The sequence below is a fragment of the Chrysochloris asiatica genome, unplaced genomic scaffold (genome assembly GCF_000296735.1).
Source record: "Chrysochloris asiatica unplaced genomic scaffold, ChrAsi1.0 scaffold00037, whole genome shotgun sequence".
Classification (NCBI taxonomy): Eukaryota; Metazoa; Chordata; class Mammalia; order Afrosoricida; family Chrysochloridae; genus Chrysochloris; species Chrysochloris asiatica.
Genome location: NW_006408555.1, coordinates 791,572 through 818,307, shown reverse-complemented (window position 1 = coordinate 818,307; position 26,736 = coordinate 791,572). Strand labels below are relative to the sequence as shown.

General features: G+C 51.1%; 1 protein-coding gene across 1 annotated transcript in view; it reads left to right on the top strand.

Annotated features, from left to right (window-relative positions):
- The first annotated feature begins 20,944 nt into the window (after positions 1-20,944).
- The window catches only part of ACSF3 (acyl-CoA synthetase family member 3), a 60,175-nt gene continuing 54,383 nt past the window's right edge, over positions 20,945-26,736 (top strand). Inside the window, exons 1-3 of the mRNA XM_006860266.1 lie at positions 20,945-21,030; positions 21,226-21,340; positions 21,396-21,519. Coding sequence (XP_006860328.1) covers positions 20,945-21,030; positions 21,226-21,340; positions 21,396-21,519 — 325 coding nt within the window. The remainder of the gene's footprint in view (positions 21,031-21,225; positions 21,341-21,395; positions 21,520-26,736) is intronic.

Below are 26,736 nucleotides of genomic sequence, written 5' to 3'. Positions count from 1 at the left end.
ATGCAAGAAAGCTCCAGACCCAGGAAATAGAAATAGCAGGTTGACAGGCTAGATGGTAGAAGTGATTGTACCCCAGTCCAGCCCCAGGTTTTGGCTGAACTCCCTGGCACCTAAGACCCAGGAGAAACAAGAAGGGCTTAGTCAGTTACAGTTAGTTGTTGCACAGTGTGCCATTTATTCTGAAATTTGTGGGATATGTAGGTGCTTTTGTGGGAAGAATTTTAGGAGAAACCTCAAAAGGCCTCAATAGGGCCCAGTTCTCCAACCTCAAGTCATGCCTGGCCTTGGTGACCCCTTCCATCAAGCCTACCTGCTTTCACTGGTGAGACGGGAGGCTCAGAGGAGCTGATGAAAAACAAAACAACACACACCACACACCGTTGTCAAGTTAATCCTGACTCTTAGCAACCCCAGAGGACTGATTAGAACTCAGTTTCCAAGGCTGTAAATCTCCACAGAAGCCCACCGCTGCAGCTTTCTTCCAAGGATCGCTGGTGGGTTTGAACCACGACCTTGCAGTTAGCAGCTCCACCAGGATGCTGTGAAGCCTGTGGAAAAAGCACAAACTATAAAGTGATTTGTGGGCGTGTCAATGTTGTTATTATGTGTGGGTGTTAAGTGCTGTCAAGTATGGGGTTTCTGAGGAGTGGTTGGTGGATTTGAACCGTCCACCTTGCAGTTAGCAAGCCAGTGCTTATCCTACAGTGCCATACATAGGACTCCAAAGGTAGGGTGTAGTTAGGGTCCATCTAATTGACCCCAGCTCACACGGCCCAGTCCTGGGCCAGCCCCATGCTTGGTTGAGGATTGGACCTTTTGCTCCACAGGGTTCTCACTGGCTAAATGTCAGCAGTTTATTACCAGTGTTTTTTTTCTAGTCCATCCTGGAACCCGTTTAACATCCCAGTAACTTGCACATTTCCCCCGACAGACAGGAAGGAGGTGTGCATGAGGCACTGACGGAGAATCAAACTGGGCCTCCCAAGTGGAAGGTGAGCACCCTGCCACGGAGCCACCCAGACCTCACCAGTTACTGCCAAGTGCACTCGTGACGACCTCAAATATGTCATGTCTCTCCCATAGAGTAGCTGGTGGGTTAGAACTGCCAACCTTGAGCCCAATGCTTAACTCATAGCACCACCATGGCTCCTTGATTATTTATATGTTGTTGTTGTTAAGTGCCGTCAAGTCAGTTCCGACCCATAGAAACTTGTGTAGGGTTACTGAGGAGCAGCTGGTGAACTTGAACCACCGACCCTGCGGTTCAAAACAACTTAGCAATGAGCGCATTAGCCCACAGCACTACACAGAGAGGTATCAATGGAGGCCCTCAGCTTCAGTAGTTCATAGTGTGAAAGAGTTAGCAAGATACTAGTGCCGAGAACACGAAGGAATGACATCAAAACGTAGCTTTTAAAGACTCGTGTTGATATTCTCTTCTCACCGGAACCTTTGTGCTGGGAATTGAAGGCTCAAAGGAGGGCTGGAAGGACAGGAGGAGAACCAAATCCCCGGAGCTGACATGGTAGAACTCTGCCACATACTTACGACTTACTTCATCTCTCTGAACCTCTCTGAGCCCCGATCTTCTTTTCTGTAAAGTAAGAGTTGTTGTGAGGCTAGGAAATCGCCAGGCCTTCAAAGACCCTGTAGAAACGCCTCAAGTCAATTCCAACTCAGAGCAATCCTGTAGGAAGCCTTAGGGCTTCTGAGATTGTAAATCTTTACAGAAGCAGCCAGCCTCGTCTTTCTCCAGGGCTCCTGTAGATAATGCTCTTCTCTCTTCATGTTCACGCCTTTGACAACTTTCCATACTTTGTTCTTCAGCCAAATCAGCCTTCCTGAAATCAAACAGTGTCTGCCTTTTTCTTTGTGGAATATTTAAATGATGAATTCAATTTTGTTATCAGATACAGGTTTCTTCAGACTTTCTCTTTCTTCTTGTATCCCTATTGGTAATTTGCATCTCTCAAGGAATTTGTCTGCTTCCTCTAGTTGTCAAATTTGTTACCATAAAGTTATTCACAGTATTGCACTATTTTCATCTTCTTCTTGTTGCTAAGTGCTGCCTAGTTGGTTCCAACTCATAATGACCCTGTATAGGGTTTCCCAGGAATGGCTGGTGAGCTTGAACCACCAACCTTGCAGTTCAAGCCAACCTTGCAGTCCAGTGCATTAGCCCTCAGCACCGTACCAGACTTACTGCCTGTAAAATGTATGGTAATATCCTACTTTCATTCCTGGTACTGGTCATTTGTGTTGTGTTCGTTGAACAATCTGGCTAGGATTTTTATCAGTTTTATTTTTTCAAAGAACTAATTTTTGAGTTCTTTGTTTTCTCTAATGTTTGTTCATTTTCCATTTTATTATTTTCTACTCTTTATTATTATAGCTTTCCTCCTGCTTTGAACTTGGTTTACTCTTCTTTTCCTGTATTTCCAGTGTGGAAGTTTAGAACATTTATTTTAAATCTTTAATCTTTTCTAGCAGAAGCTTTTAAAGCTACAAATCTCGCTGTCAGAGTTCTGCTTTAGCTACAGCCAACACATTTTGACGTAGCCTGCTTTCATATTTCCCATTTCCCTTGTGAGCCTTTGTTTTCCATGAGCATTATTTAGAAGCTTGTTGTATAATTTCCAAATATTTGGCAAGGCTTTATACATATCAAAATGTAATTGATTTCTAACTCTAACGTGTTTTGAGAACATATTTGATATGGTTTAAACATTTCATATTTACTGAGATGCGTTCCATGATGAACGTTCCATATGTGTCTGGGAGACAAACACTGTGTGTTGGGTGGAATGTTTAAAAAATGGCAGTTAGCTTTGATTGTTTGATAGCATTGTTCAACTCTTTTACGTCCTCACTGATTTCTATCTACTTATTCAATTCATTGTTGTTAAGTTTCGACTCCTAGTGACCCTGTATAAGGGTTCCGAGGAGCGGCTGGTGGGTTTGAACCGCTAGCCTTGTGGTTAGCAGTTCAGTCCTTATCCTACAGTGCCACACTAGGATGATTATTGAGTGTTCAAATCTTAAAGTGTCTTTGTGGATTTGTGTGCGTTTCCCCTTAGAGCTTTAGATCTGTTCATTTGCCTTATTTTGAAGCTCTCTTTTAGGGTCACTCCCATTTAGGATTGTTATGTCTTCTGGATGAATTGACACTTTAAGGGTTATGAAATTTCCCACTTTATCTCTGATAATAGTCATTGTCCTGCAGTCTACTTTTTCTCGTTGTAATGTAAACATCCTAGCTTTCTTGTGATTGTTGTATTTGCATGCTATATTTTTCTCCATCTTTTTACACTATCTGCAGCTTATACTAAAAGGGCATCTCTCATAGAAAACAGATCATTGAGCCTAGCTTTTATAGCTAGTTAGGCAACATTTGCTGTTGAATTGGCATGTTAGTCTGTTTACAGTTTGTATACTATGGACATGGTTGGACTGAAATGATTTTGCTATTTGTGTTATATTTGTCCCATTTGTCTTTCGTTCCACTTTTCCTTCTTTTCTACCTTTTAAAAATTGTTTTATTATTTATTAGCCTTTCTTTTTAGTTTTTATTTGGATTGTTTGTTTCCCTTTTACTACGTTTCTTTACTTTCTTTGTAACAGCTACTCTTAAGGAATTCACTGTGTATTCTTAACACATCACGGTCGGCCTCAATTTTTTACACTAACCACTACATGGACAAGGACGCCTGGTGTGGCGTTGTAGGATCAGCTCTGGACTTCAGACCACAAGGTTGGCAGTTCAAACCCACCAGTTGCTCCTTGGAAACCCTATACAGGGTTGCTGGGACTTGGAACGGACTCGATGGCACTTCACCACAACAGTACAGATAATGAAGACAATGATAATCTGTTGCCATGTGTTCCCACCACCACCATACTCTGTGCTACAGTTCTGCATTTTACATGTACAAACACTCTACTGCCTGCTACACATTTTTGTTATTTTTGCTTGAAACTGTTGACTTAGAAAAAGAGAAAAGAGCTGCGCACTTCACATTTCTTTATGTACTCAGCATTTGCCGCGCTCTTTATCTCTGCAGCGTTCTTTGTGTGGCTGTGACATACAACTTGACGTCATTTCCCACCAGGCCGAAGAAGTTCCTTAGTGTTTCTTGTCGTAGCGGTGTGCTGAATTCTCTCAGATTTCATCTGAAAATGCCTTTATTTCACCTTAAATTTTGAAGGATATTTGTTACTGAAGATTCAAAGTTCACAGTTTTGTTGTTCTAAATACATTGTTCAATTTTCTTCTGTCTTGCATTGTTTCTGAGAGAGACTTAAGTGTTAATATACGCTGCTTTTAAGGTGGTCTCTTTGTCTTTGTTTCAATGATTTGCTTATGTTCTTAGATATGGTTTTTTTTATGTCTATGTTGCTTGGGCCTTATTGATTTGTGGATTTATATTTTTTATTGAATTTAGAAATTTTACTGTTATTATTTCTTCACATACTTTCTTTTTTGCAGTATCCCTTTGGGACTTAAATGACATATACATGCTGTTGTCAAGCGCTGTGTAGTTGTTTTTAATTCATGGCGACCCTGTTTAGGGTCTCCATGGAGCGGTTGGAGAGTTTGAACTGCCCTTTCAGTTCAAACCGACTTTATGGTCCAGTTCTTATCCTACAGCATCATACCACGTCTCCTGTACGTTAGACTGCTCCACATTGTCTTACAGGTCACTAAGGCCTTTATTATTAGTATAATTATTCTATTTATTAGATATAGTCATTGTTGTCTTAAATGAGTAAATCTGTCCTAGTCTGGTAGCGACATATTCAGGAAATTGTCGAATTGACTTGGATGGAGCCTCAGACTCAGCGCTGGACCCCACTGGGTACTAGTCTTCTGAGCTTGGTCAGTAGCTCTGCCTTGCTGAACCCGTCTCCTGATTTGTTCATGGGATTCTCATTTCTACTTCCTGGATCTTTTTCAGCCTTCATGGAGAGCCCTGCACCACATCTGGCTCCCAACCCAAACCCCGAAGTCACTGTCATCCATCAAGTGGACTCCAGAACAGAGTGGTGGAAACCTTCAGAATCTCTGTTTCTCTTTTTGGAAGCTTTTTAGTGTGATTGAGTGAAGGCTTGCAGAGAAGGTCATCAGTTTCACATTCAACTGTTTTTAGTTTTCCTTTAAGTTCTTTTTTTTTCTTTGTATGTACTTCCTTTTGGGTTATTTCTATATAGGGGTCTTTAAGTTCTCTCAGCATCTCTTCTGTAGTCCTACCTGCTGTTACAGTCAGCCTATGAATTTTTCATTTCAGATGTTGTGGTTTTCAATTCCAAATTTTCCATGATGTTTTTCTCTATAGTTTCTGTTCTCTGTTGAGATTTTCGGCCTGTTTATTCATGTCTTTCTTTTCTTTTAAATCCCTCTCTCCTGATTCCAGTATCTGTGTCCATTTCTGAGGCTGTTACAGTGACAGTTTTTTTCTTCTTGGTTATGGATCACGTGTTCCTGCTTGTTTGTACATCTAGTAATTTTTTGTTTTGTAACAATGTGCTGGACATTGTAACGCACATTGATAGGGTGCCTACGATGTGTATCTGTTCCCTCTCTGGACAGCTATTTTCCTCTTATTGAACATCGGAAGGGGCTAAAGTGTGTAGAGAGGAAGTGTCTCACACAACCTTTCACAGTGTACACTGTGACAGAGCTGGGACCAAAATCTAGGTCTCCTGGCTTCAGTGACATGTTTCTGCAGTGCACAGTGTCTACAGGGCTGACCAGAAATCAGTTCCCAAGCCACAACTCTGCACACACTCACCTGCGCATACACACACACTCTATGTGTAAATACATGCTTATGTACAGGTGCAGGCACGTATCCACACACATTCACTCACTCATGTACATATGTACACCCATACATACACACACGGCACCCACATGCTCACACACTGAGTCCAGCAATCATGCTGGGAGCTTCCCTAGGTCTCCAGAGTCTTGGCAAAGCCCTCTGGTTAGAGCTGGATGTGGGTCTAGGGTGGGAGACAAAGAGGAGTGTGTGGTGATCCTCAGTGTTCTTCTCTTGCATACCTGAAAGAGAACAGGTGCGTGCACCTGTGTACACCTGCCCAGCCCAGCCTTTCTCAGGGACCCAGGGAGAATGGCTCCTAGTGAAGGTATCAGGGCATCCCAAGAGGAGCGGTAGCTGAGACCAAGCCTGGCCTGCCTCACTATGGTTCCTGGTCCTCTTTGGGAAGTTGGTGGAAATGGGTGAGGTGGAGGTAGGAACAGGAGTCTGCTCTTCCTAAGTCCTGCAGGTGCTCATAGGAAGCAGGGAAACAACCTTATTTTGAACTATAGGCCTCCGTGGTATGTGGGTAAGTGGCATACATGTTTGTCACTAAGGAGAGGGAGCAGACAGAGTGCTTCCCCTGGCCCAGAGGAGTCTGTTTTTGGAGGTGCCCTCCTTCCTTGGATCTGCTCTCCTCTAGGTGCCCTGCTTTCCTTCCCCTTCCCCCACCCGTCCCTCCCACATTCCCTCGCTCACTTCACCATCTCATTTCACCCCCCTCTTTCCTTCTCTCCCTCCCTCCCCCTTTGTCCTTCTTTCTCTCCCCTCCAGATCCATCCTCTGCTCCTGAGGTAACAAAGAAAATGACTGTCAGTTGCCCCCCCTCCACCTCCCAGCCCGTAGTTCCTGCCTTGAGAAATTGATGGGGGACCTGCTCTTCATCTGTCTCTCTAATTCTCTCTCTGTCTTTCTCTTCCCCTCCATTCCCACCCCCTCTCTTTCTTCCCTGTTCTCTCTCTCTCCCTCTTGAAAAGCAAGAGAGATGGAAGTAGAGATCTTCTCTTGGCGATCATTATTGAAAAGTTCAGCACAGACATAGCAGTGATGTTGTGTGGAGGAGAGGAGGGGAGAGAATATTAAAATGCATGCGCACAGCTTGGCTTTGCAGCAGATGTTGGCATAATTAGAGAGGAAAAAATTATGAAATTAATTTGTGGTTCAATGTAAATTTCAGCGATGGGGGAAAGCTGGGCTCCAATCACCTCATGTGCATAGATAGGCACACACACACACACAAACACGCATGCACGCACACACAAGCACACACCAGCTGCCAGGGAAGCCGTAATTGTCAGAACCTTTCCAGGGGGAGAGAGACTAGCATGAGAAACAGGGAGGAAGGAGCTAGTGCAGGATTCATCATCCTCTTAAAGGCACAGGTGCCTCCTCCCCCAGGGCCGGGGAACTGGCGGGCTGCCCCAGCTGGGGAGGGCTAGGACTCACGACACAGATATGGGCAGCCCAGCCGGAGTTGAGGGAGGGCATGGTGGCTGTTGGGTGTGAGGGTTTTACTCTGTTGGCTTCCTCTTGCTACCCACTCCATGTGGGACTGATATCTGTGTCTGGGGATGTGACAAGAAGTACAGACATTCTGGTCCAATCCCAGTGCAGACAGCTTAGCATGCATGCCACTGATGGAAGATCCGGAGAGAGGTGACTCCTGCAGGGGATGGAGCAGGTACACGGTGAACCTCTAACTGGGCTGGGGAGGTCCTGCCCATCAGTCAAGGTCCAGTGTTCCAGGGGAAGGGGCTGTATGGGCACAGGCAGGAGGTGAGAAATGGTGCGCTGGGGGGCTGCTTGAAATCTAGCCAGGATCCAGGTGGCCTTGAGTCCTAGCTCCTGATGAGGGTTTACTCCTGCCTAGGGGCTCCTGGAGTCCTGGTGTGGTGCCGCGGATTAATGTGCTGGACGGCAAAGTCAGTTTAAACCACAAGGTCAGCGTTTCAAGTTCACCAGCCGCTCATCGGAAACTCTATACAGGGTCACTATGGGTCAGAACCGACTCGATGGCACTTAATAACAACACAACAACAGGGAGGCCCTAGGCAACCATGGAAAGTTCCAGAAACAGGTGGCAACTGCTTCGTGACCTTCTCTTTGTGCCCATTATGAGCTCAGGCACTCCTTCTTGGCTTGTCCCCCTGTTCCTACACTGCACCCTTTACCCTGTCCCTATGACACCCCTGACCACAGAGTGAACTCCCAGACCTCCAAGGGCTCTCCAATGGACGGACTAGTCTTGGAGCAACCTCCTGTGTGGAATCAGCACCCCACAGGACACCTGGTCTCCTCCCAGAGTCTCAGCCTGCAGAGCCCCCTCCTACAACTCTACCTGCCTCTAGCTCAAGGTGTCCTGTCTACTCCCCACCCCATACTTTATAGATGGGGAGACTGAAACCCAGGGAAAGAATGACATGGTACAGCCATCCAGACTGTGCCCAAACCAGGGTCTCCACTCATTTGTGCCACGTGAGAGTCAGGCCATGAGGGAACCCATTAATCGGTGCCCCAAGCCCTGAGGCTGAGGGGCAGAGCTGGAGGTCCAGTGTGAATATGGGGCCTATGTCCAGCCAGGTGGTGTGATTCAGGGTCTTCTAGAAGGAGGCCCCATGTCTCCAGACCCCAGTATTGGAGCCCATTACCAGGCACACATACTGTACACAAGGGATCCAGGGGTCACAATGCCTACCTCACCTAGGTGTACCTGGCTGACATGGTCCCCCACTGGACAGAGCCCAGAGGCCCCAGGAAGCTGGAGGCAGGAAGGACCATGAAGTTATCATTCACTCAGCACCCACTAGGTGCCAGGAATCTGTGGCCACATGGAACTTCCTACACCAAGCTAGGTGGCCATATCATGCCACAGTGGGTGGGTGGGGGTGATGTCTGGTCGTTCAGCTCCTGTGACCTCAAAAACTGGGCTTGATTCCAGATCCCTGTGGGCCCAAAGTCATACTGGCCAGAGGCAGAGACTTGTTCCCTTCTAGACCTCCCCAGGGCCTCCGGCACCTACGGTAACCCCACTTTCTGCTGCCTATGTTCAGGGGTCTTGTCTGTGTTGGCTCTCTCCAAGGTGCTGAACAAGACCACATTGAGCCACAGAATCAGGAGTAAAGCATCAGGTTCCCCTGAGGGCAGTGGGGCAGGGAAGGGTCTGGGAGCATGCACCCACTTCCTCCAGCCCCATTCCTGCCTGGGCAGTGGCAGACTGATGTGCTTTGGGGACAGCCAGACCAGGTTACCCCACTGGCTCCAGAAAACCATGTCCCCTTCCAGAGCTTCCTCCCCTCCTCCACCTGGTGGGAACACTACCAGCTATCTGCCCACTCCAATACCATGGGTGTGAATAAGGGTGGTGGTGAGTACTCTCCCTACCCCCCAGGCTCCTGCCCCCCCCTACTCTGGGACACACAGTATGGTGAGAGGAAAGGGGTATGAGGTGGGGGGTACATGGGGGAGCTTGAGGCCCAGACTTGGGTGTGCATGGAGGGGGTGAGATGGCTGTGTACAGTTCCTGCACTGGACCATGTGTACACGGGTGTGAACGCTCGAGGCTCTTCCCTGTAGCCCCCCTACCCTCCCCCCAGCTCATTAAGGCAGGCCCATTATTCTGACATTTGTGAGCCTCACGTACCGGCAAGAAGTAATTTACTTAGAAGAAATTAAAAGTTCATTTTAATTGAGCGCATGCTGCAGTATGCAGATGAGGAGCTCATTATGTACATTGATGGAGCCACCATCAGCACTTAACCCTCTGTGCGCCGGCCGCTCCCCCCCACACACACACACACCACCACCCCCTCCCCAAGGGTACCTTCCTGGGACTGTCTGTGGACTGTCCTCAGTCCTTACAGCTCTGACCTGGGTGAGCCCTTTTCTGGAGATGCCAGCCTCACCTGGCTCCCTGTGGCCTGACCAAGGGCCTATGGCTGAGGAGACCTCAGGGTGGGGGTGGTAGGAATGGGCTTCCAGGGAGGGGTTTGCACACCAGCCATCTCCTGGGCCCCTGAGATGTGTGGCTGGCACCCACCCCATAAGAAAAGAGGCACACCCCCCTCTGGAGCTGAGCCCTCGGTGGTCCTATACTAGCCCAGGGCCAGTGCCCCTACAGGGCCCACACGGAGGTTCCTCAGGAATATCCCCCAGAGTACACCCCCAGAGTGTCTAGCTCCTTGAGGCTATGAGTCCCTGAGATTATGACCCTCCAGAATACACCCAACAGAGTACATCCCCTGAATGTCTGGCCCCCTGAGGGCATGGCTCCCCAGGAGTATACCTCCTGAGAGTACCCCCAACTGTAGGCCTCTCAAGAGACCTGCAAGTCTGACCCTGGTGGCCAACTTCAGCGAGGCCATGGGAGTCCAGAGAGGGCAGGTCTGGCTGGCGTCCAGCCTGGGTCCCAGGACGGGCCCTCAGTGGCGGGTCTCCTGTCAGGCCTGGTGTGTTAACGGCAGCCTCCGTGGGGAGCAGATGGACCCCACAGCCAGCCAGACACCCACAGAGCCAGACAGAGGAGATGCGGGCCCACACGGCCTCAGGGCTTCACTGCCCACTCAGTACGACCTCCCTCCCCTGCCCTGTGGGGCTCCCTGAGAGAACGAGAAGAGGGGAGGCTGATATCAGGCTGACTGACGTGCTGACCCCCCGCTCCCAGCCTTGTCTCTAGGGATGTGGCAGATCCCCCCATCTCCAAGGGCTCGACTACAGCTCTGCAGTAGTTCTGGAGATCACCTCTGTTGGCAAACATTTCTCCTTAGCAGTGTTGGGTACCCATGTGGAGAAGGCACTGCTTCTCAGAGTGTGTTCCAGGGAACCCCCATGCCAGATCTCTTGGGGGAGGTCTCTGGGCTTCACCAGCCCTGACTCTGCCTTTCCACGGTGGGCCAGGGGTCTTCTGTGAAGGTGACTTGGGCACTAAAGTTAGGAAGTTCTCATCTAGGCGGGAAACCACAGAACTCTGTGCGTCTTGAGATCTGTGATGCATTTGGGGACTTCATGGCATGTTTGGGGGCATCGAGGAAGCAGAGTCACTGCCTCTACGACTGACGGCAGCAGAGCCAGGGTCTAGTGCATTCTCCAAGTCTCTCTTCACCTGGGGGCCCTCCAGTTCCTTCGTCCCTTGTCACTTGTGTATTGGAGAACTGACCGGCATTTGTCCTCTGGCAGTTCCTGTGGTTAGGTATGGCCAGCTGTACCCTTCATGATGCCATTGAGCAGGTCTGCCATGGATCAAATTGTGACACCCCCACCCCCAAATATGAGAGGGCTTCAAAAAGTTTGTGGGAAAATGGAATGAAGTTTTTGAAGCTTCCTTGTATGTGATACATAGCTAGGCCATGATTCCCAGTATTGTGTGGTTGTCCCCCGTCACGTGCTCGGTGATAAATCCAGTCTCTGCCTGTGTTGGCTGGTGAGGCAGGAGGAGAGTGGGACCATCACCTGACTTGTCACCAGCCGGACTCAGGTCTCAGTCCTGATCCAGTGTATGTGGAGTGCCCTGGGGTGTGGCCCGCACCACCCCTTGTCTTATGATGCATCAAAGGAGAGAGAGGGGAGCCGAGGAAAGGGACCTCCTGCCACCATGAAAGAGAAGCCAGGAGTAGAAACATCTACAAGGGCATTTTAAAAAGTTCATAGAAAAATTCCAAGGTCTTTTAATTCCATTTTTCTACAAACTTTTTGAACCCCCCCTTGTGTTTGAGGTATGTGTGTCATAATTTTATCCTTTGGACCAATGTTCCTGCACTGGGAACCTCCTAGACCCAAGGAAGGATTAATAACAAGATACCTACAGGTTTACAAGGAACAACAGACACTCAGATGCTAAAAGGAGACAAAGACCTTCCCCTAGAGCTAACAGAGAGAGGAAGGGTTCTCGTAGAGCCTATAGTCTGTAAGTGGTCTTCCAGACCCCTAAACCATGAGAAGAGCAGCATAAGATAACCCTCTGTCCTGGTACCTCCCGTAACTTCGTCTCTGGACCAAGCAGCCTGGGCAGATCTGGCTGTGGATTGCTTTTGGTCAGTCAGCACGGTGGTGAAGCGTCACTGCATGGGGGTCCCGCAGCCCCGCAGACACTAGGCAGTGTGGCACTCGAGGGTGTCATGATTTCGGGTGATGCTCGGGAAGATGACTGGTGGTGATAATGAATTTCCTGGGGTTCTGCAGTGCATGTCGCTCTGTCTCTAGCCCTGTTCTGGTGATAGCTGGGACCTCCATACAGGAGCCCCTCGGTGATAGCTGAGTTCCCAGGGGTCTGGGTTGTAGTTGTAGCTGTGGAGGTCCCAGGCTACTGAAGTTTCTGTTGGTACCTGATCTGTAGATGCTTCAGTAGTCTGAATTGCCTGAATCCCCTCTTCTCTCCCATCCCCCAGGCAATAGGACCCACGAAAAGCATTCTGCCCAGAACTTGATCAATGGCCAGCATCTCCAAACTCACCCAGTCAGGAGCCTACATCAACCACCTCCCAGAACTGGTTGTCAAACAGTGCTCCCTGGAACTCCCATGGAAGAGTGTGGAAGAGTGTCAGGATTGGTTAGTGTGGGGACCAGGCCTCATATGTTACAGTTAAAAAAACTGAGGCTCCATGGGGAAGAGAGGTGGGACTACCCCAAAGTCACAGCTCAAGTGGCCCCTGTCTCTGCTACTGCCTCCATCTGAGTGTCCACTCTGACCAGCTGTCCATGGTCCTACAGCCCAGCAAGCATTTCTACCTGGCGTTCATCATATTCTGGGGTCTGCTATTATGGAGATCAGTGCACACGTCTTCACAATGTTGTTAGCAAAGTGTCTTGGGAGCATGATCAAGGTCTTATCATCCTGTGATCTACCTCAGCACCTGACACATCATAGGAAATCAGGAAAAATGAAGAGGACAGGGGGATGGACAGAGGATGTGTGAATTGATGAATAATGGACAGGTGAGTGCTGGATGGGTAGACGGATGAATGGATAGGTGGATGATGGATGATTTCATGGATGGATGGGTGGGTGGGTGATGGATGGATGAGTGGGTGCATGCTGGATAGATGGGTGGGAAGGAAGACAGTGTTGGTGAGGTGGCATTTTGAAAGAACATGGTAGAAGCCTTTGGGTACCAGTGCCCCACACAGGGAGGCATGGATACACCAATGGAATCCTACCAGTGACTTTCTAGTGGTTTCTTCTCCATCAGCTGCCCTGACCTGGCTCCTCCAACCCAGGATCAAAACCAGGCCCAAAGCAGAGTGAACCTGAGCCCAGGGTCTGCATACTATGTAACAGGATGCCTAGGAAGGTGATTCGTGACTTCCATTTGCTTCTTCCCTTTGCATCTGGGCTCTAGCAGAGTCTGCCTTGGACCAGGCTAGAGGAGGCAGTTGGGAGCTGTCCCTAGAGAAGAGAGACAAGGCTGGGATGGCCGCATTACCCAAAATCAGAGCGTGGGGTGCAGGAGATTCCTGTGGAAGTAGCATGACCAGGCTGCTGCATTAATGCTTCTCAGGACCTATCAGACACTCCTTGTCCAGACTTCATGTGGTTCAGGAATGTGGCCACATTCCTCATGTCATTGCAGGCCTTTCATAACCAGGCCCTACAAGCCTACCCAGCTATTGACACAAACTCTCCAAATGATTCCTGAGTACCCCCACCCCTTGCTCTCATCAGTGTCCCTTGGAGGGACACCCTTTTCACAGTTCAAAATTCTGCTGCTTCTACAAGGCCCAGAGTAAATGTCACCTCCTCCAGGAAGCCTGCCTGGATCGCCTCTGAAATTAGAGGTCTCTTTGCCATATTTCACCTCCTGCCAACCATCTCTCTATTGGCACCACTGCTTTGGCGGGAGGGTGGCTATGTGGGTCTTCCCCCACATGCCTGACACTATGCCAGGCCCAAATCTGTGTGCAGTGAAATGTTGAGGATTAATTAAGTAGATGAAGATGATTGGGGTGCTATCAGGGACCTAGAGATGCCCAACCCATGGAAACCAGCAGAAAGTCAGCAGAGGAGGAGAACTGGGTTCCTTAGCAGATCCTGAGCAATGCAAGTTCCCTGAAGGGACCCCAGGTGGGTACTGAAAAGAAAGCGTCACTGGTTGCCCCTGAGCCCCGGGGAACACGGAGCATGGGCCTGGATGAGCTGCGGTGGCCTTCAGGCTGGCTGTACCCTCCTGCACATCCTCCCACCCTCCCCCACCTCAGACTTGGACAGGAGAGAGTTAAACCCTCTGTGAAGAGCCCACGAGAAGGAAGTGGTAAACAATTTTTCTCTCCCTTGGCTAAATTAATATGCAAATTCCTCAACCCCCTCCACTCTCTTCCCCTGCCTCGGAATTAGCGAGGTAGGATGCTCAGGCTAATTATGCATTCAAACGAGCAGGCTGTGTTCGCGGGGCGCTGAGAGGATGCTGGAAGTGATTGTGAGAAGATGAAATTGAAATTCGAGCATGGCCCTCCTGGCACATCTGGAGTTGTTCTGCCGTGCCCAGCAGATGTAACCCAGCGGTGACCACCAGTCACCCCAGCCGGACGGAGTGTGGGGCTGCCTGCCTCCCACCTTCCTTCTGCCCGCTGCCAGCTAAGCCCCACACACTCACCCTGGCAAATAAGAGTCCCTGCCCACGTGGGAGCTGACCCACAATTCAGGGCTAAGGATGCTCTATAGTGAAGGTGTTTGTCCCAGGAGGGTGGTCAGTTCTGCTGGAGTGGGTCCAGGACGGTGGATTTCAAGCTGTGTCCAGTAAACGCTTGGGGTAGGGTGGGTGAGCACGGGGACTGTCACTTTCAACCCTACTTCACTGGGTGTCCTCCGGTGCAACTGTTTTGCTTCCTGATGCTCTGGGCAAAATTCCATGCTAAATGGAGTGTCTTGGCAAATCAAGAGTTTGAGCAGCAGGAATCTCCACAAAGGCACCGGATGGACAGTGGTCCGCTGGGCCCCAGCTGAGAAAGCTCAGGGAGGGTTAGTGTTGCCCCACCTTGGTCCTCTTTCCTCATCTACATATGAAGTTCAAGTTCCTTGTACAGTCCCAGCCCCCACTGACTCTTTCCAGTCCATCTGTCCAGACACTCTACCTACTCGCCGGTGTCCTCACACCTGGGACTCATCCTACCTCACTTATGTTCAGGACCCTGTCCTGGGATGCCACCCTCTGCACCTCCACCTCACTCAACCCAGCTGTCCCCTGTGTGACTCTTTATGTGATGCCTTGTGATGTGTCTTACTCTTGTGTGGGATTTGGTATTTCTAGAACCTGAGAATGTGTTCTTCTGATTTGTTGCTAAGTCTATCAGGGCAGAGCCTGTGTGCTGCACCTTGGTAGAACCCACGGCTCAACACGTTCATGATCTGTCCTTCAGGAAATTAGCAAGACGATTGATTAGGCAGCATTGATTCTGCTGGACAAACTCTCTTGCAGCCATGAAGGAGAAGAAGGCTCCTATCTGAAATGTATGCTTAGCAATATGGGAGGTACAAGGAGGATTCACACATGGATCCAAAGCCCACTTCCACTGTGAGCATCACCATCACTGCAACATCATCGTCCCTATCACCATCAATGCTACCATCACCATCACTATCATCACCATTTCTACCACCATCATCACCATCACCAACATCCCTATCACCATCACCACCATCATCATCACCATCACCAACATCCTTATCACCACCATCATCACCATCAACACCACCATCATCACCATCACAACCATCAACATCATCATCATTACACCATCACCACCACAATCCCCACCATTTTCTAACCACTTACTTTATACCAGACACCATGTGAAATGGTCTAAACACATTGGGTCTCCCACAGCCATCTGAGGTAGATACTCTTGTGATCCTTAATCTACAGATAAAGACACTGAGGCTTGGGGTCCCTGGCTAATAAGTGGCAGAGCCTGTGCTTGAACCTAGGTCTTTCTAACATGTGCCTGTACCTCCTCTTGTCGCCCCTTAAGGATTCCTTTCAGTGAGGGATAAAGATCAAGGCAGATCGCCGGGGAAGTGGCTCATCCAAACAAATACTAAAATCTGGAGCTCTCTGTCTGAGGTCAGAGCCCCACAGTGAATTTAAGTCCCAGCCTGAGGGAATCATATCAGAAAATCCATTAATTCCAAATAGTGTGTGTTTTCAATTATCTGGATAACTGAGAAAAAGCATTTCAGCAACTCCAGAGACCCTCTCCTCTCCCAGAAGGGCAGAAAAGAGTTAGAAATAATCATGAGACTTGTTGGTGACTCAGATCTCCAGGGTCTTGGCTGTCCTCCATCCTGATAGCTTATGGTACAGCCTTGTCGGTGTGCTTGCTGAACCTGCAGGCAGCCTGTATATGGAGTCTCAGGATCACACAGAGCCTGGAAGGTGGTCCTCAGCCTGAGGCTGAGAGATAATGTCCAGGTGTCTCCACTAGGGACAAGGTTTGGGACTGAGCTCCAAGGAGGCAAGAGCATGGCTTTGGTCAGGTGGTTTCTGCCCTGACCAGCTATGCAGTTTCACCAGCTATACAGTAGGAGCATCAGACAAGATGCTCTTCAAAGACATTGTTAAATCCTTGTCTAACGTCCTGTGGTTCTGCGTTCTGGACCTTGTCTATCTGGTCATCTTTCATGAACCTCCAGTATTCACTGAAGGCCCTGAAAGCCCAGCGCTGGAGTTCAGGTTCCAAGGGTGAAAGAACTCACAATTCCAGGATGACCCTCCTCCACAGAGGGGTCTGCAATATAGCAGGACAAGGGTTAAGAAACAGCAAAGGACTGGTGCCTTCCTCATCACCAGATCTGGGTTTCTCTGTGCAGAACCGGGGGTAGGGGTAGGGGGCAGGCAGACCACCCTACACTCCCTCTATGCCCCCATCTTCCAACAGCCCCTTTCTGTCTGTACAGGGAAGATGGACAGATCTCCAAAGTTAGAAGGGGTCAAGAGAGCAGGTGAAAGCTGAGGAGCCTACCAGCAGTTGGGCAGGGACAGAGATGGCTAGTGTTAAATATTCATCAGACACGATGAATTTCCTAGAATTGCCCATTAGGATGTGATGTGAGATTGGCAGCCTTGTCCTAGCACCCAGGGCAGACACTTGTCAACTGGACGGATGGGAAGCGGTGGGGGAAGACACGTCACCTGGGAGAAGCGGTGCATCTCAGCTTCACCAGAATCGTCAGTGATCAATGGGGAAGCAGGGCTCGGAGCGCTCAATAGTGCGTGATAAATAGACAGAAATCGACAGGCCGATTAATTAGCCCTGGGTTGGGGGTGTCTTGGAGAAAAGCATGGGATGTGAACTGTGAGTGAGGTTGGAAGGGAGAGGGGCTGTCCTTTGGACACAGAACTGGGGCTGTGTGGCCAGGGAGAGAGGATTCTAGGAACACCAGGTCCAATGCAGGCTCGAGGACACATCCTAGGGCCAGTAGGTGAGGTGACAGCCCAACAGACAAAGGGCCCCACCTCCCCATCATGTGTTGATACTGAGTCCCAGAGGAAGTCTATGCCCTCCATGTCTAGCCGGAGTGGGACCATGGTACTAGATCCATCTCTGCCCCTAGGAGTCGGGGTTTGAGGCATCCAGTCCACGCTAGCTGTGCCCACTGATGGTGATGCATGGTCCTGCTAATTCTCTGCGTGCCGCCGTTAATTCCGGCGCAGCTGCTGTGCCCACCCTCCAGGCACTCCACTAATGCCGGCTGCGAGCGAGCTGCAAATTAACACCATTTGTTCTGCGGAGCGTGTTTTATTTCTACACTTCACGCATAGCTTATGACTTCGCCAGCAACCGCAGAGGGGGTGGTCAGGGTGGCGGAGCTGGGATATGGCTCCCGGCTGCAGTGCCCCGCTCTCCCTAAGCCCACTGTCTATGTGGGAAGGGTACCAGCTAGACACCAGCTCCTGGGGAGGGCTAGGGTCCAGTTCAGCTCTAGGGCCTTGGGAAGCAACCTACTCTTCCCTAGCTGGTTTCCTCCTCTATTCCCTGCTCCTGCCCCTCAATCATTGGACAGGCATATGGACGATGCGTGGCGCTTCACTGCAGTACCACGCAGTGGTCCTTGTTTAATTTGGTGGTGATGCCACCGAGGTCAGAGCAGCAAGTTACAGTAAACCCGTGGCCCCAGGAGCCAGGCAGTGAGCTGGCCCTGGGCAGGGTGGAGGACAGGCAGAAGGCGATTCTGCCCTGCCTCCTGGACTCCTCCCAGCAGGGAGCAGGGCTTGGCGTCCACAGCCACCACTTCCTGGGGCGAATTCCAGGCTGGCCCACTTCTCCCTCCCAGGGATTAGACACTGAGAAACCGCAGGCTCAAGAGGTCACAGGACTGGACAAAGATCCAGGCCAGGCTGCCCCCAAGCCCCTTCCTAGCACCGCCCCACACCTCCTTTTCCCCCACCCCCTCATGTCCACCAGCCCACTGACCACAGGCAGAACTACAAGGGGTCTGGGTCTGAGGCACAGAGAGCTAGTCAAAGAGTGGCAGTAGACCAAGTCCTCTGTACTGACCCCTCTGTTCAGCCCCGCCCCGATCCTGGCCTCAGCACTGAGCGTGTTTGGCTAGGCAGATAGCTGTCCCTCAATGAGAGGGTGGGGCTGCCCTACCAGCAAAGCCTCCGGCAGGTGCTCAGAAAAAAGACAAGCATCCACAAGCCAAGAGGAGGGCATCCCAGCCGCTGTGGGAGACTCGAGAGGCGGTGGGGGACCAGGTGCGGTCAGCCTAAGCCCAGGTGACAGGTTTGTCTGCAGGTGTGTGTGGAGGTATGTGCTGAGGGATGGACCACCCAGAATGAGGCTGGCATTAATTAAGGCTGCCGGGCAGGGTGTTGACCACTCAGGCAGGCATTGAAGTGCCAGGTCACCAGTCCTGTATCCATAGCAGACAGCCCAGGCCTGGAGTCCACTGAGGTCAGCTCTCCCACTGCTGGGGTCAGGGCGCAGGATTATTCAGTCAACAGGCAAGCTCGGGCTGACTTGTCTTGCGGGGTCTGTAGTGAGTAATTTCACCAGTTTATATCACAGCAGAGATTCTGCCTTTATGCAGGACTGGCCTTGGTCTCTCTCCTGGCCCCACAGCACCTTCCTACAGACTCAAAGCTGTCTCTCTTCAAATGGACAATCCCTGAGAGGGGTGGACGGCCTTGAGGATGGACAAGATGTCTCCTGGGATGAGCATGAGGCTGGAACCGCCCGCCCGCTCCATGGTATGGAAGCTGCAGAGGCCTTCATGTCAAAAGGCATGGAGATGGCATGAATATTTCACAAAGGAAACAGCAGGAACATCTGGCTGGGGTCTCCAGGGAGCCCCGAGCCAGTGCAGAAAGCAGCAACTGTGAGATGTGGGGGGAGGAGCCGAGGGGCTGGCCTCTGCCACTGTCCCCTGGGGGTGTTCCGCCTGGGACAGTGGGGGGGGGCATCTGTGTCAGAAGCCCACCTCCACCCCAGGCCCATTGCCTGCTCAGCAGTTGAGCAGGAGGGAGACCCTGGAGAGAAGCTGGGCTGGACTCGAGCTGGGCAGTCCCTGCATGTGGTTATGGGACAAAGTGATAGATGACCCCAGGATGCCCCAGGACACACCGTTAGGCACAGAGGACCCCATAGATCTTGTTGACGGAGGCAGGAACAAGAGGCCCAAATGGGGATCTGTCTGGGCCAGCTCAGGGATCCTGCGTCCATTACTGAGGTGCTATTAATGGTAAGCACTGTCAACAGCCCATGGGTACCAGGGTCTCTGCTGGGGGCTCCGATCCCCACCCCATCCAAGGGAGGTGCACCTGGTGTTCCCACTTCAGCCCCAGGCCCAGAGCTCAGCCCATTGGAGGATGGGAGGCCCCCCCAGGACCCAACTCGGTTCACAACTACAAGAGCCATCCCCCAGCAGACATTTCACAGGTGAGGAAACTGGCATGGGAACTTTAGGGCCTCATCACAGACATGCACACACCCCTACTGAGCAACAATCAGATGCCAAGACACACTCCCAGGCTGAGGGGTGGGGGCCTCTGAGTTCCCCGCTTTCCCCGTCCTGGGCCCCCACTTCGGAGCAGTCCCTGTCTGCTGTGACTCTTCCACCCAGTGGGCATCTCCCAGCTGGGACACAACCCTGCTGACCCCCTGCTGCCTCCACACCCCCAACTGCTACGAGCTGGGACGTGGGTTGCTTTGGGGACCACATCCGTATCCCGTGCCTGAAGACGCAGCCCATCCCGGGCATCTGAAGAGGCTGCCTCCCACAGACTCTAGAAGAGCGTAGTGAGAACAGACGCTATCTCGCCCGGGATCCCCTGACCCCTGGGGACTCAAGCCACATGTCTGTGGAGGCCTGAGCCCTTGGGATGCTCTGAGGCATCCTCTGCCTCCCTCCAGCACCCGAGACCTCTCTCCATGGTCATTGTCTCTCACTCTCAGCTGCCCAAGGCGCACCTCCAGGCCCCTGTTAGCTCCAGGCTCCCGAGGTCCAAACTTCCACTGCATGGGGCCAGCAGCCATGTGGCCTCCCTGCACCTCCCCTGGCATGGCACTTTTATCCCTGAACTTCGTCTGCTATCTACAGCACCAAGCTGAGACAGGCAAAGCTAGCCAGAGAGTCCTCATCCCTAGCGCCCCACCTGCTTTTTTGGCATGTCGTACGGCTGGTGCGCAAAACCACCAGGGGTGGACGAGGGGCAGGTGCAGACGGTTCCCTCTGGTCCTCCACACTGAACACTCACCCAGGATGGACAGCCAGGCCAGGTGGCTCCCTCACCTGCTGAGTTACACCTCCCGGCACCCGGCCCTCTCTGCCTCCTGGGAAGGGGGCTTTGTCCCTAGAGCCGGACAACTCTGTAGCCCAATGCCCCTCCCCATAGCAGGCAGCTGGGCTCCTTGGCACATCACCGAGACCCTCCATGACAGATTCCTTGGCTGAGGGCCCACTGGTCTGCATACAGGCTCCAGTGCCAAGTTAGGCTGGCACGAGACCATGACTCGGACAGTGAGAGGACCCCCCCACTCCACTCAAGGCACACGTGCAGCCTGAGCTTGACTGCAAGGCTGACGTTCAAGAATGGGTTACTGGGACCTTCCCCCAAAGCAGGGCAGCGGAGCTGGTCCCTGGGGGCCAGGCAGGTCAGTGTGTGGAGGTGGATTCCTGACAGGACACACCAGGGATGATGCCAAGTGCTTGCAGATGCCAGCCTGGCCGTGTCCACTCACCCTCCTGCCGACACCTGTGTAAGGACGGTCCCCTGGCCTCCTGGTGAGTGTGTGCCAAGTGCACGGTCAGGCCCTGGGGCTTAGGATGTGTCATGCCTGGAGGGTAGCACAGGAGGAAATAGAGGCCAGAAGGGGTACAGAAACCCCACGAACCATCTTCCCAAGCTCCCACATTGCATGCACTAGTCCCCTGTCTGCCTCCCCTGGCCTGGATCCTGCACCCCAACACGGGTGCCAGGTGTTACCTGTGTGCACCAGCCACCGCCTACTCCCAGCCTGGCCCGCACACGGCACTCCGCCAGCTCAGTTGCCGCCTGCTGACCAGTCTGCCAGGATCAGGGCTCTGCCCGCCGGTGTGCCCAGCCTGCTGTGGGTCCATGGCATGCGTCCATCCTCACTCCTCTGCAGTCTGCCCGCCTTCACCTCATCTTCCTCCTGGGCGCCTTACGAGCCCCCGCGGAGCCGCTCGGAGGGGTGCTGGCAGGACAGCCAGAACCCGGAGAGCCTCTGGCAGCTGAGTGTAGCCACGCTTGTGGGTTTTTGTATTTTAAACGCACACACCCCCCTCACACTCACATGCACACACCCCTCACACGCACGCACACACACACACATGCGCACGCACACAGGAACACATGCCAAGTCCACCCCCCCAAACACACATCCCTTCTGTCGGGAGCAGACCCAGCCAAGACAGCCGAGCCATGGCTGGTGGGCGGCAGGGATGGGCTCGCAGAGGGGTGGAAACTCCATCCCATCTCCATCTTACGTAAACCACCGGAACAAAAAAAAAAGAAAGAACTCAAATTCATCCGCTTTTTGGAGGGTCCTGATTGGGTGCCGGATTTGCTGGCTGGATCCCCTTGAGCTTGTCAGACAACTCCACACTGTCTCTGCGCCCCAGCCCAACAACCTACCCATCATCTCTCTGGCCAACTGCCCCACACGGGGCCACACCCAGCCCCAGTGTCTCTCCTGGTGAGGGTGTTTGTGGAGGGCAATGCTGGTCCTGCTCAGAGGACCCTTGGGCGTCTGCCCTCAGAAGCGGAGGGTCTGGGCAGAAGATGCAATGTGCACAAGAGCACACACATACAGCTAACGTGCTGGTGCAGGTGAAGTGAGCCAAGTCTGGACTGGCTGCAGAACGGTCCCAAGAGGACATCAGGGTTCTGGCCAACCTCAGGGCTGAAGACCAAGGCGCTTGGGGAGAGGGCTCCTGGGACCCAGCCCAGACGCAGAGTAACTTACCACCTGGAGAGGGCAGTAGGGGGGCTGCTGTCTTCATCTTCCCTTCTAACAGAGCCCCAGTTTGGTTAACGTCGCCTGTTAATTCTGACTCACTGCATGCCCACGTCACAGGGTAAAACTACCCCATGGAGTCCTGGTGTGTGGCACTGTGGGTTCATGCGCCAGACTGCAAAGGCATCTAAACTGCAAGGTCGGCTATTAAAGCTCACCGGCTGCTCTTCAGAAACCCTATACAGGGGTCACTATGGGTTGAAACTGACCCAACAGCACTTAACAACACCAAACGCTTCACGGGGCCAGTTCTCCAAGCTTTTCTCCTGAGGAATCACTGCGTGGGTTTGAATCGCTGATCTTTTGGTTACCAGTCAAGTGCTTAACCACTGTGCCGCTCAGAGTCAAAAACCAAACCCACTACCTGTTGAGTTAATTTGGATTCTTATTGACCCTGTAGGATAGAGTGGTCCTAGGCTGCTCTCATCTTCACGGGAACTGCTCTCCAGGTGGTCTCCTACAGAGCTGTAGGGTGGATTCAAACCATTGACTTTTCTGTGAGCAGTGGAGTGCTTACCTGCTGCATCAGCAGAGCTTCTGCTGGTTAGCAATGCCTGTTCCTAAAGCTGTGGCTGCCTGGGCTGGCCCACTGCTAACCCAGGACACAGAGGACAGTGCAGTGGGCATCAGAGACATGACGGCTTTACTGCATTAAGGAGAGCAGAGTCAGGTGTCCTGTCTGAATCTGTCCCTTTCTTCCTGAACGTAGCACAGATTCAGTGTCTGAAGGGGAGGCAGAGGTCCTGTGACTGAGACGTGGAGTGGACAGGGACGTGCAGCGAGTAGCCAGAAATTGCTTAACACTGAGGATCCCTGAGCAGCTCCTTCTACCCTGCCCTTTCTTTCCCCCCAGTCGTCTGATTACCTCACAGTAAATCCCGTTATTACTGTGCAGAACCGTCCTAATGGGGCAGGTGGGGTCAGGGTGTGTGTGGCAGGGCCCAAGGGCCCAAGAGGAGCCTCCAGCTGACTGGGTAGTAGAGTGGGGTGGTCTTCTGGGAACACTGGATCATCTTCTAGAGGGCTTGTAAGGTTTGCTGTCAATTTGGAAGCAGCTAGTCCAGTCCTGGTGTGGTACTGTGGGCTAATGGATCAGACTGCAAAGTAGTTTGAACTGCAAGGTCGGTGGTTCAAGCTCACCAGCTGCTCCTTGGAAACCCTATACAGGGTTGCTATGGGTTGGAATCAACTCAACGGCACTTTACAACAACAAGTCCAGACTAGGTTGGACCCTAAATCCTTATGAGAAAGCCATCAGGAGACAAGAGAGAGATGAAGGACGGAGACATTGCAGCGATGCAGCCCCAGGCCAAGGAACACCTGTGACCTGCGAAGCTGGGAGAAGCCATCAAGGACCCTCCCTGGAGCCACTGGAGGAAGTAGAGTCTCTCCTGCCTTGATTTGGAATGTCTCACCTCCAGAGCTGGGTGAGCATTTTGTTACTGTTTTTAAACCATCCAGCTTGTGTCATTTTTGACAGCAGCTCAGGGACCCTCCCCCAGATGTTGGACACGATGCCCCAGGCCCCTTGCTCTCCTGTCTATTGTGTCTCAGCTGTGTCCAGTGAAAGAAAACACAGTGGAGATGGTGTGAATTGTCACGTTAAAGGCCCACCTGCAGGTGTGGGCTTGGCACTCCAAGGTCAGGCCCCTGAGCACTCAAGCTAGGTGGTGGTGGCTCCAGGCCAGGCAGGAGGGTAGCCTTGGCCCTCGGCCGAATTTGACCATAGCGTGCCAGGACTGGCGAAGGGTGTGGTGAATGAAGAAGTGGACACAGCTGCCCTCTGTCCTAGGGCCCTGCCAGTCACCCTGATGGAGGTCAGTACACTGCTGTTCAGGGACATGCCTTATCTGTCATGACACAGAACACCCTCAGAGCCTGTGATGGGCATCCCTCAGTGTCCACCAGCTCCCCTCCTAGACCCATGGGGAACAGCACCTGCTCCTCCCAGAATTGAGCCAGCTGTGGACCCCCAGATCTGTTCAGGTGCCACCTAGCTGCTAACTGCCTCCGGCAGGGGGAGGCACTCCTCAGGGAGCCCCAGTTTGTCCCTCTGTCCCCACATGGTCACTCAACTCTTCAGGCCACCCTTCCCCTGACTGTGCTGCCTAGAAGCAGGGGACAGGGAGGGAGGAGCAGCTTCCCCCAGAATGCAGCACTACCCCAAGACAAATCTGTTCATTCTTGGTACAAATATTCCAATGTACCATAATTTCATATGGTACAATTCTCGGTACCATAATTCAAGTGTTTCAATTCTTCTAAAGCCTCCCTTTTTCATTGTTCTGCTGTTAAATCCATATGCTGTGAGTTCATGTGAAGTAATTAAAGAGGCCACGGTTCAGCTCAGGAGCCCCTTAGTCCTCAAACTGATATCTTTGCTCTTGAATGCTTTAAAGAAATCTCTTGCAGCAGATTTGCCCAGTGCAGTGTGTCATTTGGTTTCTTGACTGCTGTTTTCAAGAGAATTGATTGTGGATCTGAGTAAAATGAAATCCTTGACAACGTCCGTCTGTTCTCCATTTATCATGATGTTTTCCGTTGGTCCAGTTGTGAGGATTTCTGTTTTCTTTGCATTTAAGTGCAGTCAATACTGAACGCTGTAGTCTTTGATGTTCATCAGCAAGTGCTTCAAGCCCTCTTCACTTTCAGCAAGTCAGGTTGTGTCCTCTGCTTCTCACAGGTTGTTAACGAGCCTTTCGCCAATCCTGATACTGTGTCCTTCAGATTACATGTTCAGCATACAGCTAGACTAGGGTGAAGGGATGCAACCCCGGCACACTCCTTTCCTAATTTTAAACCATTCAGATCACCTTTGTTCCGTCTGAACAACTGCCTCCTGGTCTGTGTACAGGTTCCTCGTGAGCACAGTTAAGTGTTCGGAAATTCCCATTCCTCACAATGCCATCCATATTCGTTACGATCCACACAGTCAAATGCCTTTGCCTAGTCAACAAAACACAAGTAAACATCTTTTTGTTATTCTCTGCTTTCCGCCAAAATCCATCTGCGTCAGTAATGATACCCCTTGTTCCAAGTCCTCGTCTGGCTTGAATTTCTGGCAGCGCTTTGTTTATGGACTGCTGCAATCATTTTTGTATTATCTTCACCAAAATTTTACTTGCATGTTGTTATGTGAAGATTGCTGGATAAAAGAAGCTTGAAGGTGAGAGACTGGAAACTGCTCCTGGTAGGTTCAAGGTGAGTAAGTGTATTGGGGTGCAGGTGAAGATGAAGCAGCTTTCAGACAACGGGAGGATAGAGCACACTCGGTCTTTACTGCAGAATAGAGATAAGGTGGCATTTTAATAGGCAGAGACCACAAAAGTGGCAGCGTGCATAACATCCGAGGCTACATGCTGGATAAGCCTCCATCTTTCTGGCTTCTCGTCACATCCCAGTAAGCTACTAGACCTGTCTATGGACTCATCTTCTCACATAAAAGTTCCAGAAGGGGACAAGGATGTCTACTAGCTTCAGCATTGTCCTCATTCACCTGTGATATTAATGACATTGTTCAATAATTTCCAAATTCTGTTGGGTGACCTTGCTTTAGAGTGGGCACAGATAAGGATCTCTCCCACTAGGTTGTCCAGGTAGCTGTCTTCCAAATTTCTTGTCAAAGACGACTGTGTGCTTCCAGTCCTTCATCAGATTGTTGAAACATTTCAGTTGCTACTCTGCCAATTCCTGGAGACTTGTTTTGTTGTTGCTAATGCCTTCAATGCAGCTTGGACTCCTTCCTTCAATGCTATCACTATTTGATCGTATGCTACCTCTTGAAACGCTTGAGCATCTGCACTTCCTTTTGTGACAATGACTTTATGTCTTCCTTCCAGATTCTTTGGTTGCTCCCTGCGTCGTCCAGTATTTTGCCCATGGTGGTGGTAGTGGTGATGTGCTGTGGAGTCGGTGCCGACTCATAGCGACCCTGCATAGGGTTTCTGAGACCGTAAATCTTTACAGGAGCAGAAAGCCTCATCTTTCTCCTGAGGAACGGCTGGTAGTTTTGAACTGCTGACCTTGAGGTTAGCAGCCTGACTCATAACATCTCCACTACCAGGGCTCCTTATTTTGCCTATAGAATCCTCCAATCGAATATTTCAAATCAAGGCTTTCTTCAGTTCCCTCGGCTTGAGAAATGCTGAGTGTGTTCTTACCTTTTGGTTTCCTGACTCCAGGTCTTTGTACATGATAATATTTTACTTTGTCTTCTTGAGCTCTCCTTGGAAATGTTCCCTTCAGCTGTTTTAGTTTCTCATTTCTTCCAGTTGCTTTAGCTCCTCTACGTTCAGGATCAAGTTTAGCTCCTCTACGTTCAAGATCAAGTTTAGCTCCTCTACGTTCAGGATCAAGTTTAGCTTCTCTAGGTTCAAGATCAAGTTTAGCTCCTCTAGGTTCAGGATCAAGTTTAGCTCCTCTAGGTTCAGGATCAAGTTTAGCTCCTCTA